The 13,934-nt window shown below is 41.8% G+C and overlaps 1 protein-coding gene and 1 pseudogene across 1 annotated transcript in view; one reads left to right on the top strand and one right to left on the bottom strand.

Annotated features, from left to right (window-relative positions):
• Positions 1-1,127: 1,127 nt before the first annotated feature.
• Positions 1,128-2,073, bottom strand: LOC144254984 (OCIA domain-containing protein 1-like; annotated as a pseudogene).
• A 1,224-nt stretch (positions 2,074-3,297) lies between these two features.
• Positions 3,298-13,934, top strand: part of Helb (DNA helicase B) — a 31,047-nt gene continuing 20,410 nt past the window's right edge. The window contains exons 1-4 of the mRNA XM_077799044.1: positions 3,298-3,317; positions 7,225-7,436; positions 9,362-9,769; positions 11,351-11,520. Coding sequence (XP_077655170.1) covers positions 3,298-3,317; positions 7,225-7,436; positions 9,362-9,769; positions 11,351-11,520 — 810 coding nt within the window. The remainder of the gene's footprint in view (positions 3,318-7,224; positions 7,437-9,361; positions 9,770-11,350; positions 11,521-13,934) is intronic.

The following is a 13,934-nucleotide window of genomic DNA, read 5'->3' as shown; positions in this document are numbered from 1 at the left end:
TGTTTGTCTGCAAATAACAGGAGAGATCTGCGACGATAGTTGTCCCTGACTCAATTAGGCTAGGTGAAGACCCATAGCAACCACCAATCAGCATGAGACAGGGAAAATACCTGGGATGCCAGATGACCCCCTAGTAGTTTATGGTGGTTGATAACATGTTGGGAAACCATGTAGTTTAGCACCTACACCCCTCGTGGCCTAAACCAATCAGTTCAAAGGAATCCCCCTCTTGTACTAACCAATCACCCCTACCTAACTTGTTCCCGCCAGTGAATGTGCTAATTAATGTTAAGAGTTATTGTTTGATTTTCCCGAGGTATAGAATGATTTGCTGTGAGATGTTGTGACGTGTAGAGTATCCCCCTAAAACCTATAAAATCTCACTGAACAAAGGATTGGGACTCACTCCCTGGGACCACTGCATCAGGAATGGTTGTAAGTCCAGGCTCAAGCTTGCAATAAAGACTCTTGTGTGATTGCATCGGATTTGGCTCCTGGAGGTCTATTGGGGTCTCACGAATCTGACATTACAACCGATGCTGAGCTCAAAAGAATGCAGGTATTCATGACCACCTAGATGATAAAGCTGGATATTGAGATTCCTTCATTGGGGCTGATGATGTAATTTTTCACTGATCCCAAGTGAAAGGAAAGTGACCACAACACTCGGAGCAACCAAAAGATCTTTATTGCAGCAGTGCAACAAAGAGAAAAGAAAGAAGGAAAGAGAGAGAGAAAAGAGAAGAGATGAAGAGGGAGAGAGCAAGAGCAAGAGACAGACAGAGAGCGCGCACAAGAAAGACAAAGAGAGCAAGAGAGAGAGCAAGAGAGAGAGAGCAAGAGAGAGAGAGAGAGAGAGAGAGAGCAAAAGAGAAAGAGAGAGAGAGCAAGAGAGAGAGAGAGAGAGAGAGAGAGAGAGAGAGAGAGAGAGAGCAAGAGAGAGGGGGGCCTGGCAGGAGGGAGTTTTTATAGCCCAAATCTAATGGGGCCTCTGGGTCTGCAAGCTGCCTTGTTGGCCCAAGGGGGGTTGAGTGCTCAGCCTTGAGCAGGACTTGACACAAACAGGTGATAAAGGACCAGATAGAGGGGGGTTTGAGTGCATGGGCTATCTTGCAGCCAACATCTGTTCAGCCTGCCCTGCAGACAACACAGTTCAACCTGCTCTGCACCCAACACCAAGTATCTCCATATTTGTTTACTTTGACTTCTTTTTTTGGCACTCTTTCCTGCATAGGCCTGACTGAGGGGCAGTCTTTTGCATTAAAGTTACTTCATATGACTCTCTATTTTTATTCCCTAATTCTTCATATGTAATATTGTTTTTCTTTGGGGATTTTCTTCAAGGTTGAGATCAGGTCCTAGAGCAATACAATCAGTAATACCAGTGGGAGTGGATTCATTCATAGAAGCACTGCACGGAATTGACTCATAATGAGGCAGCATCTCTTTTTCTATGTTGTCTGCTGCTAGGGATGTCACAAAAGAGGACTGACCACTCATATTTGAGTCATATTTTGACTTTTGAGAATAATGCCCAGGTGGCAAAGATCGTTGTGTTTGCTCTGATTGTAAATCTTCTCCCAGAGGGGGAAATTTCAAGGTTCTTGAACTTCTCTTGGCAAGTTTCCATGAAAGAGAGCTTTCCACCAGAGTATGTCATGATGCAAGCAAATATAAGTTTAGGGATGGAACCATATTTGGGATGACTTGAAAGGATTCCTTTACTAATCAATCCTTGAGTAATCAACATACTTGTTGCAGCCAAGGCACCGCATCTAGTTACATCCAAAATTCTCTATATATTCAATGTTTGGCATACACCTCGTTTATCTAAGAGGTCATTGCGTCAAGAGCAGTGGCCAACGCCTGTAATCCCAGACGCTCAGGAGGCTGAAGGATCACAAGTTCCAAGCCAGCTTCAGGAATTTAGTGAAGACCTCTGAACCAGAAGGTTTTCATCATTGCATTATGCAAGACTCTTCTTTCTTCCTCTGTTGGAATGTGATCAGCCCCTATATGGGAAACTGGTCTTGGAACTTCTGCATTCAGCTCTCGAAAATCAGCCCTTCCCATTCATCTTTCCTCCTGCCCGCCGAGACAGACCTCAGGAAGAGCCCAAGCAAATAGAGGGCGGAGGCCCGGAGGGGAGCTTAGAGGAGGAAGCCAGGGAGAAAAGTGCATGGGACCGCAGAGTTGGGAGGGGGTGGACTGCTAGGCTTCTGCCAAGAAGTCACCAGCTACCACAACCGAAGCACTCAGGAAGCAAGGGTTTCAAGAAGAAAAATTGTGGGAGGCCAACCTTACCGGTGACTGAGTTACACACCCCAGCTGGGTGCTGAGGCGCTCAGTCACAGAAATGGGTGTGTCTTGCTACAGCCCCATGGGTGAAGCTATGCTCACCTGTTCCTTTGTAATAGAACCCCTTGCCCTGTTTAGGATAGAATCTTCCATCAGCTGAAGGTATGCAGTTTAGGTCCCTCAAGGGGAGGAGATGTTGTTCCGGGTGCCTCCCCTAGTTTTGGGCTCTTTGCCTCCTGTTCCGGACATGGCCTCATGGGCCCTGGAGGGAAACAGCCCTTGAGAGCAGACAGAATGGGTTAAAGTCCAAGAGGAGGAATTTCACCCCGATTAACCTGGGCTTTTCGGATCAGTTGTTCAACTCTGTCCCAGGTCTCCCAGTCAAATAAATTACTTTCTGGTAACCAGGGAGCGACTTTAATTAGAGTCTCCCAGGTCTTGCATGCCTGAGTGTCAGAAATTTCAAGACCTCTACTTTTAAGGAGGACCTGGAGGGAATGAAGGGAGGGATCCTCTTTTGAAGAAGCCTGCCCCATGTTGGTGGGGGTACACTCACCCATTGCCCGATTGCCCGTCAGCGAAGTTCCCTTCCTCACACAGGGCACCAGCTGTCCGACAGGGGTTGGGGACAATCACTAGACCGGCTAGTGAATCACTAGACCGGCTGAGCGAGAGGGCAAGTGTTGCAACCCAGCCCGCCACCCAGCCTGGCAAAAATCACACCTAGTCAGGGTAGAGTGGAGGAAAAGTGGAATGCAAATCACCAGGGGTATGGGTGGATGACTTGAAGGGATTCTGAGAAAACTCAGAACTAGGCAATGGAGGATAAAGAGGATTTTTCTGTCTAGGGAGCCCTGGAGCGGCATCAAAGGGGTCCAGGGCCCCTGTGTTTTGGCTCCCTTTGGGTCCTTATTTTCCTTTTTCCTTTCCAGACTGTCTGGAAGTATCTTTTGAAAAAAAGACAGTGTGGAAATAACGGATTGTTCTGCATCCGTATGGATGGCGGCCATGGACCAGATGTGAGTAACACCAATTAAGGGCCAGTTCTGTATGAGGGATCTCCTCTTCATCTGTCTCTCTCAGCTTTGTCACTATGTTACTTTTTGTCTGTCTATGGCCTGTCTCCTTCCTTCTTGAACACATCCCCACCAGCCCAGTGCTGTGAGCAGGGCCCTCCATGGAGAAGAAACCTGAGTTTGCTGATCCTAGGGTAAATGCTGGTGTGGAGGCCATGGGGGCATTATGTATCTAGGAGACAGAGAGCCCTCTTGGGGACAATGCCATGCACACTCCACATCACCCTGTTCGGCCCCGGAGAATGGCTGGTTAGCCAGTGACGGGTAAGATTCCTCAAGGGAGGGACAACCTAAGACAGGCACAGTCGCAGAGGGGCCATCAGGAGAAAATTTGGGGGCCAACAGAGGTGAGGCAAAGAACCTCACCCCCCCACTGGTGCAAGGGCCTAATTCTTCTCCCCTTCTAGAGAGGTCTCCTGCCCCATGGCTGCTTTGCTCCCCATGTCCAGCTCAGATCAGAACCCTAGTGACAGAGACTAGTCAACAGTGACTGCCTGCTCACCACAGCAGGAGACAAATGCAGCTACAGGAATGGGCCATGTCTGGATGCTTTTCTCTTTCTTGGTACTCATTTGTTTTTTCTATGCCTTTCCTTTTCCTTTCTTTTCTCATCAGGGTTCTCCTTTGACAATAAATTTAATAGAAGAGGAGAAAATGTTAGAATAGCCTTCAGTTGCAACTAACAGCTACAAGCATATAGAGTTTCCTCACAGTATGGTTACACTAAGGCAGAAGATGATTGGCCTATGGATATTGTCTTGCTTATGTAGATTGACAGGCATGCCCCACTCAAACCCTATAATAGTTGTGTACATTCCAAAAAGAAACTGAGCTACTGGACATTGACTTGAGGTTTGTCACTAGCCAGTTATCACCAGCTCCTGTGACTGAGGTAGCCAAATAGCGGAGCAACAAATTGACCACACCAGTGACAGAAACTTATGCTAGACAGCAGATAAAAAACCCAAGCCAGCCAATTATGCTGGACTTTAGTGACTAAGACTACATTTACCTTTATGGACAATTATTGGAAAAATTATTAAAATAGATTTTTCCAAGGGTATTTGTATTACTGACAGACCTAATTAACTCCTTAAATATGAGAGTGAAGAGAAAAAATGATAAATATCCTGTAGCCTGTAAGAATACAACTTATTGCCTCATTAATTATTGCCAGCTAATATTTCAGAACTATAATATGCTGAAGTTAATATTCAGGCTTTGAAACAGATGTATGTCTATTAACCAGACCTAGACAAACTGCTGGTCTCATAATCCCTAAAGTAACTACTTTAAATATTATTCCTTACTTATTCTATTTTGGCCTTTTTGGCTATGTCTTAAAACTTACAATGTATGGATTTTCTTAATGTTTGACTTAAATTACATCCAACTTCCTTCATGGTCAGATAAGTGCTGATGGAAGGATGAGAACTAAGTAATAATGTTCTAGAAGACAATGTAATGAATAATGTGCATGAGCCCTTTGCTCTATGGTTTATGGAGAAGCCTAAATGCCATGGCAATGAAAACGTCTGTTACTATGGCCAAAAACAATGCATCCCAATAAAATTGGGAAAAGATTAAAAATCTTCTGATGAGTGTTTGGCAAGGTAATAATAATCCAAATTATTGTGTTGACTGTTATGAAGATAATATGTTTTCTACTAATTCTTTTTGTGTTTCAATAACAGATTGTGATGACCTTGGACCAAGAGCCAAGTGACTGAAAGAAAATTTCCCACGTTCTTTTTTTTTTATATTAAAAAAGGGGGAATATGTGGGAGGCCAACCTTACGGGTGACTGAGTTACACTCCCCAGCTGGGTGCTGAGGCGCTCAGTCACAGAAATGGGTGTGTCTTGCTACAGCCCCATGGGTGAAGCTATGCTCACCTGTTCCTTTGTAATATAACCCCTTGCCCTGTTTAGGATAGAATCTTCCATGGAAGTGCCTTGTGTGTGTCCCCTCCTCTTACTGTGCCCTTGGGTGTAGCCTACCCAGGTGTCAGTCAACCTGCTGACAGTGGACATCATGAAGATAGACTCAGCCCCCTGAAACCTGACCCCTTGCCCCATTTGAATAGCTTCTCCTCAATAAAAGGGGTCACCGCGTGCCTTGCTCTCTCTCTTTCTGCGGACCCTTAAGGTCAGAGGAGCCGTCACAGCAACCCCAAAGAAAAATGGATTTGTGTCTCTTGTGTGGTTACTTCGTGCAGCCCAGTTAGCCCAGTTTAATTAGAGTGACCCCTGAGCCTTTTGGTCACGAGAACAGAAATCTGGCAAAAAATTATCAGTGTCAAATCCTACCAGGTCAGGTAAAACAAAGGCTAAAAGATATCTACTGGATTTAGCCCATTGTTGGAGCAGATTCAATGATGTGGTGGAAATAGTAGCCATACCTCTGGTTAGGAAGGATTTCAATATTCTACAGGTGGTCCTCGGAAACATTGGGGTTTTGTCAGCTGCAACAAAGTTCTTCTTCTAAAACAAACAGAAGTATACATTTGCTAATTTGTGTGCATGTATTGCAGGGAGACTCTTTCAGTTTTTCCTCCCACATTTTTTTTTTCTTACATCTTTGGTGCTGGATATTGTTTAGCCCTTCAGTATACATAGTGGATTACTTACAGGACGCCCCTTCTGCTTACTAAAATTTGGGGAGGCTCAAGTTCCTTACATATGATGGCATGGTATTTTCAGATAGCCTAGCTACATCTTCCCATATACTTTGCATCACCTCTAGGGTATTTTTTGGGGGGGAGGGGTACTTGGGATTGTACCCAGAGGTGTTAACTGCTGAACCACATCCTTGGTCTTTTTTTTTTTTTTTTTTTGATTTTATTTAGAAACAGGGTCTCCCTGAGTTGCTTATATCCTGGCTAAATTGCTGAGATTGACTTTGAACTCGTGATCCTCCTGCCTCAGCCTCCCAAGCTGATGGGATTACAGGCATTTGCCACCGGCCCGCATCTCTAGAGTATTTATGCTTAATGTAAATGTTATGGATATAGGTGTTATGCTGTTATTATTTAGGTAATAATGACAAGAATAAGAGCTATATATATTCAGAAAAAATATTTTTGAAAAATGTATTTAATAGTGTTTCTTAAAGTGTTCTTTCAAATATGATCCTCATCAAGAGAACCAACGCCCCAGAATAATTTTTTAAAGTTCTTCTCCTCCCTCTTATAATTCTCTTTTCTCCATCCCCTTCTAATCTCTGGATAGCAAGTCCATAGTTTTGCCCACTGCAAACACTTTTGGGAGACCAGCACGTACTCACAGAGGAAAGGATGAAGAGGACTTTGAATGTTATCAAACCCAGTAGTTTCAAAACCTGGCAGAGCATCCCAATAGACAACCTGGGACTTGCATTAAAAAGGATACTAGGTCTCAGCTTTAGTTCCCAATTCAGTGGGTCTGCAGTGGAGTCCAGAAATCGGTGTACTTTTTATAGTTGAAAAAAAAGGGGCCTCCAACAGGCACCACTAAAGCCTCCAGATCAAGTATTCTCTAGCGGCCGGAGGTTTGGAAGATCACCCACTATTTTGGTTTCCAGCTTGGACAGTTGCTGAGGGATGGTTTCTCCCACTTCTCTGGGTTCGGTCGACAGGGCCTTTCTCGCCCCGCCCTTTCCCTCTTACCCCTCCCTGGCCCCTCCCTTATCCCCTCCCTCTCCCCTCCCCGGCCCCCCCTGCGGGACTCTTGGGCGGGGCTTCGCCGCTGCCACGCCCCTCCGCCTTGGCCGACGCCGCGTGGGCGGTCCCGGAAGCTGTCAGTCTGACGATCGCGGAGCTGATTGGTCTTTCGTGGTCATGCACTTCTCCCGGGTTTTCCCGAGTTGTTTAGGTTCAGGTCCAGAAAAGCGAGCGTGGCCAGGATGAGTGAGCCCTTGCAGGAACTGCGGGGACCTCTGCTCCCGCCCAAGGACCCGGTGGAGGAGGAGGAGGATGACTATCTAAAGGAAGATGTGGAGGAGGATGAAGACTCCGTGTTCGTGGACGCCGAGGAGCTCTGCAGTGGCGGCGTCAAGGCTGGCAGCCTCCCCGGGCGCATCGAAGGTTGGGAAGAACCCTGCCCCGTCCGGGGTGGGCTGGGAGGAATCAAGGAAGAGTTTCCTTCTGACTCTGTACCGAACCAGGTGCCCTGTCGCTGCCCACAGTCTTAGTTTGGGATGGCTTAACTGCTTTATTCCTACTTAGTGATAATATCTCTCATCAGTGCTGTGTGTTAGACCTGAACTTAACGTGTCATCTCATTTAATGTTAGTAGTTATGTGAGGCGGTTGTATAGTTAAGGAAATAGGGATGTGAAACCTGAATTGCCACCAACATCAGGACTTTTAATTAGAATGTCCAGAATGAAACACGTGGTTATTCTTTAGCTACTTAGGGGAAAATATACAAGGAACATCCCAGCATATTCTGAATATGTTTAACTTGTGTTAATTAATAACCTTGTGATTTTTGTTGACTTTTTTTTTTTTGCCGTTTTCTGTGCTGGATTATACCTGTTGTGTCTATGTAGTGACTGGTATTTAAGATTATTTTGATGTGTAGAACCAGATTGTTGTCCAGTAGAAATTTTTGAGATGTTGTCCAGTCTAATAGCTACTAGCTACATGTGGCGATTTAGAACTTGAAATGCTAGTGCTACTGAGGAGCTGAATTTTAAGTTTGATATAAACTGTAAATTTAAATAGCTACATGTAGGTAAGCAGTTAAGATTTAGACAGAAAAAATTCAAGTGTATGTGGATGGTTTAGTAATTTTTTCTGAAGTATTATCAACTGTTTACTAAGTTCAAACTGAGATGTTTGGTGCTGGCATGTTCCTCAGAGGTAAAAAGATAAGGTTACTGTCTTAATAGAGCTCACCCTCTAGTGAATTAAATAGGGATTCTTTGATCACAGAAGAAATATATTACTTAATATTTAAAGGAACATTAAATAGTGCTTTGAGAGTTTATATTCATAAGATTCAGGCAGGGCTTTCCAGAAGAAGTGACAATTAAGCTGAAATCTGTAGTAGATGTAATAATCAGTAGGGAGAACATTTAAGGCACATAGAATAACTTGTGCAAAGGCCCTGTGGTGCACCAAGGGATTTTTAAAAATATGCTGCATAAAGAATGCTGCATAAAGACTGCTATTGGCAGATGTCAGAGTACGCATGTTCCTGTCACTGGTATGGTCAATTAGTCACTCACCTACCTCAGTGGCAGGAGGGTAGAGACGCAGAATAAACAACAGATTCTAGGAGCTGGTGAGAAAACTGGCTGGTGACAAACCTCAGTCGATGTGTTTTTGTAACAACTGTTATAGGGTTCGAGTGGGTGTGCCCATCAATCATACATAAGCAAGATAATATCCATAAGCCATCATCTTCTGCCTAATGTAACCGCACTGTGAGGAAACTCTAAATATTGCTGTCGTAGTGGAAAGCAATCTGGAAGGGTCTTTGTCTCTAAGGGAAGGGGCTTACTGAGTCAGGGATTTCATGCCCTGAAGCCCCTGACTCTCGGGTTTTCTGGCTGATAGTTTGGCAATGCTAACCACAAGTGCTGAGGATGTGGTTTCACCCCACCCTGCAGGAGCTCCTGTCAGGCCTGAAGGAACATGGATTCTTCAAGCACTCCGGGCTGCTCATAGCTGCTAGCTGCAACTGAAAGTTATTCCAACATCAGAGTATCAAGGAGAAGACTGTTCTAGAAAGGAAACATCAGATACTTGTCATGCAAATACTGTGCTTATCTTTTGGAATACAAAGATGTATGAAGCTTGCAGTGTAGTAAAGGAAGGCAGATAAGCAGATAGGCAGGATGAATTGCTGTAGGTATGTTAGGAGCACTTAAGCACCCTCTACATCACCCTGTAGGTCATATGTGTGTATGGGTTGCTGTGGAGGGATTAAAAAGAGTGGTGGGTTTGTTAATATATCAGGGAAGAGGCTTTTAAATCTCCTAAATTAACTTCTTTCCCCTTTAGTTTTAATTCCTGATGAAAATACTCAAGAAGAATGTAAGGTGTTTGGACGTTTTCCAATAACTGGTGCGTGGTGGCGAGTGAAGGTCCAGGTGAAGCCTATGGGATCCAAGAGCTATCAAGTTCAAGGATTTCCGTCTTACTTTTTACAGTCTGATATGTCACCACCAAATCAAAAAAATATCTGTTCCCTCTTTCTTAAAGAGTGTGATTTCTCCACTGATGACATACAAAAATTTTTAGCATGGGTAAACAGTGTATCAAGCTATAAAGACCTCAACTTTGAAAATATTAGAGAAACATTGAAGTCTTTCTACAAGGCAGAAGCAAGGAAAAATAAAAAGAAATCTGCACAGAATGAACAGGAGGAGTTACTTGATGGTGAGATAAGCATTCCTCTGGACAATAAAAGTAAGTATAATTTGATCAGGAGTTTTAGTGTAATTGAGAGACTGAATGACTGGAGTGTTTGAAATAGTACCATTGTCACATCTTGGCTTAGTAAGGGTTGAGTGTCTCAAATCTGAAAATCTGAAATGCTCCAAAAATCTGAAACTTTTTGAGCACCAACCTGACAGTGCCAGTGACACTTTCTGATAATTTATTATACTCAAACTTCATTTCATGCACAAAATTACTAAAAGTATTATATAAGATTATGTTTAGTTTGTATGTGTAGGGTGAATAGGAAAATAGGTGGATTTCATGTTTTGACTTGAATTCCATCCCCAGGATATCTCATGTACTTGCAAATATTCCAAATTCTGAAAATATACAAAATCCAAAACACTTCTCCCAAGTATTTCAGATAAAGCATCCTAGACTTGGATTCCTTTTAAAAATCAGTTTAATGGAAATGTATTTGGTTGCTTTTGGAGGGCAAAAGCATGGGCAGCTCAAGTTGTGTAATATGAAGGGACTGCATGAAATTATCCTTAAAGTCCTTTCCAAGTTCCTTTCTGGCTCTAAAATTATAATTCTCTCTCTCTCTCTCTCCCCCTTTCTCTCTCTCTCTCTCTCTCTCTCTCTCTCTCTCCCTTTCTCTCTCTCTCTCTCTCTGACTTTTGAGTTCTCAGAGAGTATCTTGAGTCCTTAAGAAAAAGTTGTTAATTATTCTTTTTTAAGAAGGCAGAAGAGAAAAGCAAGGCTATGAGTAAAGCATTTTGAGAAGATTCCAGTTCAAAATGATTTAAATTTGGTTTGTTACCTGGATATTCAGATATGTGGAATATTGCTTTTCTTAGTTTTATTGAATTTTGTGTTACATCAATAAATGACTTTAAGGACAAAGCAATCATAATTACAGTTGAAAAACTGATATATAATAAAGGTAATGTGTCAATTATTTTTATGCTTAGCTTTAAATTTATCTTTTTGTAACTGAGCCAGAATTTTTCTTTTTATATAATCATACGTTCTTTAACTGTTATGAGTGTATTATAATTATATATATTAGTGGGGTTCATTTGCTCTAGTTCATTCCACAGTACTTGGCCTTTCCCTCCCTGCTTCCTGCCCTCTGTTCCTTTTCAATTTTTCTTCTGATCTTCCTTCTATTTATTTACATGCTTATTTTTTTCATTAGTGAATTAAAATCAAAGTGGGATTCGTGGTATAGTTATACATGCACATAGCATAATTTGGTTGATTTTATACTCTAGTTCTTCCGCTTTTCCTGCCTCCACTTTGGTTCCCTACTTGAGTCAAAATTTTATTCTGATTTTATTGCAAGTGAAGAGAAACGAAAGGCTTAAGAAGTAGTTATCTATGCGTTTAAAGAACATAGATTTTGGTGTTGAATACATTGAAAACCTTCTTAATATAAAAATTATTGCTATAATATAAATTTTCATACTAGTTAAAGTACATTTATTAATTTCTCTTTGATTTAGATTTCTTGAACTTGTTGTGCTAAATGAGAAAGTCCTTCAAGTTAGTCATTCTCTGGGCTCATTTGAATGTTTTAATTTCTTCTTTTGTCATATCTTGTAGTTCCATTTATGTATGTAATGACAGGTTTGCAGTTTCCAAAAGTAATGGAATTCCTTCCAGTTCTTCTGCCTCGACACTTTAAGCGGCTCATAAACTCAGGTTCTAAGGAGGTATTGGAAAAGGTTGAAGAGATTTTAAGTATACATCCATGGAAGCTGGGATTTAATAAAGTAAGTAGGAAATTTGTTCAACATTTTGTGATCTTATATATACAGCAGAATTTTTCAAATTTGACAGTTTTTGCCTTTCAATGGAAAATATTTTGTATGGATCCCAGTGTTGACTTTTCTTTTGGAGTGTAACAAACGTCTTATGCCTGTTGCTCTTTTGCAACTATGAAATTGGTAAATTTATAAATGAAAACCAAAATAACAAAATACATGCCATTCAGATTCTTGGCATTCATTTAATCATATCATTTAATTTAATCTGACAAATCTTTCTTGTAACAAAATTGCCATTTGCATAGATCTCATTGAAAACAAAAATTCTTATGAATTTGGCAATTCCATTCTGCTATGCAATGTAATTTTTCACTATCCAATAGGAACAACATAAAATTTTCATTATTTTATGATTCATCATGATATCATTTGATTTTCTTTTTGGTGAGGTACCAGGGATTAAACTCAGGGACACTCAACCACTGAGCCACATCCCCAGCCCTATTTTGTATTTTATTTAGAGACAGGGTTTCACTGAGTTGTTTAGTACCTCACTGTAGCTGAGGCTGGCTTTGAGCTCACCATCCTCCTGCCTCAGCCTACCAAGCTGCTGGAATTACAGGCGAGTGCCACTGCTCCCTGCTCATTTGATTTTTAATTGGCATGATAATATCATTTAGAAATTAATTCACTTCTGTTCCTATTATTAGAGGCTAAGAGTGGAAAAGTGGTACTCTGAGGCTCCATGGTGGTGAAACCAAATGCTGTACTTAAATTTTGGTACTACTTGGTTATAAGTGGTTTTATAAATGAAAATACAATTGAAGAATTCTCTTAAGAATTCGTGGACTCTCAAAAATGTTTGCAGACTCCCAGCTTGAGAAATAATTGGAAAAATGAATTCGTCCTTTAAATCTTGTGACTATAGATTCAGTAGGCTTTGAAAGATAAGATTCTGAAACATCAAATAATCAATACATGTTTATTTAGTGGAGAATGGAGACAAAGCTCTTGAGTTGTAAGAGCCAGATAATATTTTACCTTTATTTTGAACCCCCATCTTTGTAAATATAAGATATTAAGAGAGAGCTAAAATTTATGACTGTCCACATTTCAAGAATTAATTATATACAGAGTTACTACTAAAAGTGTACATTGTGTTAGGTAGATACAATTTAGCAAACATGTACTGGGAGACCTTACCAGTGAAGAACAGAGATATGATCAGACTCTTGCCCTATCTGGTCATCTGGGCTCACTATCTTCACGGTGAGGAATAGAACTTGAGTTTTTCTTTGGAGTCAGTTGACAGAGCTTCAGACTAGGGCCAGCCTGCTTTCCTCCTTCTCTGTGTCCTTTCATCTCTGCCACTTCTTTAAAGAAATTGTTTTTAGAAAGGATTAGCTGTCAGTTACTTGATTTTTGTCTTTTTTACTTCCTGGACTAAGTGGAACTCTGTGTTAGAAGCTGTGAGAGCCCCAGATTCTTTCCCTAGAGTGGGCATTAAATGATTACTGTTTCTTATCCTGGCATGGGAACAGGGCTGCACCCTGTTGGTGTTCAACTGAGAGCTGCCACACTTGGGGACACCAGGTGATATTGAGGCAAAAATTATCTGGTGGTGACAGATTATTCAGTTAGGGAAGAGGCCTCTCCTTTTTCCTGGCCAGTCCCATCTCTGTTCTCAGAGAAGAATCATATGTGGGAAGTTAAGGCCTGGCTGCTGAGGTCTGGGACTCAAGTGGGATAAGGAGGTCTGAATTCCTGCCACTCCAAGGTATTGTGTTCATTTCCTAGGTGGCCATTTAAACTACAATCTGGGTGGCCTATACATAGAAACTTATTCCCTCACGGTTGTGAAGATCTCTAAGTCTGGGCTCTGATGGTGACAGGGTTGGTTTCTCCTGAGGCCTCTCTCCTTGATTTGTAGATGGTCTTTCCTCCCAGTGTCTTCACATGATCTTACTTCTGTGCCCATCTGTGTCCCCATCTCTTCTTCTAAGCACACCAGTCATATAGGATGAGGGTCCAGTCTAATGGCCTCATTTATGAGGTTATGATCTCATTTAACCTTAATTACTTCTTTGAAGGCCCAATCTCCAAATCCAGTCACACTATGAGATACTAGGGGTTAGGACTTCATTGTATGGCCTTTATGGGGACACAATTCAGCCAGCGAAAGATATAGAGAGCTCAGGAGGGATGTCTCCATGAAAACAATGGAGCTGATAGCTGACCTGCTGATCTTGGTGGATCTTGAGAAGAGAGTTCTGTGCCTCTTCTACAATTTTTTGGCAGAATTGTTGGTGGACACATAGGAAATTAAGCCAAAAAAAAAAAATAAGGTAGACATTCACTTCATGATATATACAAAGTCTTACCCGAAATAAACATATTACTTGATTATGAATCCTATTAAT

Source organism: Urocitellus parryii, chromosome 5, assembly GCF_045843805.1.
Source record: "Urocitellus parryii isolate mUroPar1 chromosome 5, mUroPar1.hap1, whole genome shotgun sequence".
Taxonomy (NCBI): domain Eukaryota; kingdom Metazoa; phylum Chordata; class Mammalia; order Rodentia; family Sciuridae; genus Urocitellus; species Urocitellus parryii.
This window is presented reverse-complemented; position numbering and strand designations above follow the sequence as displayed.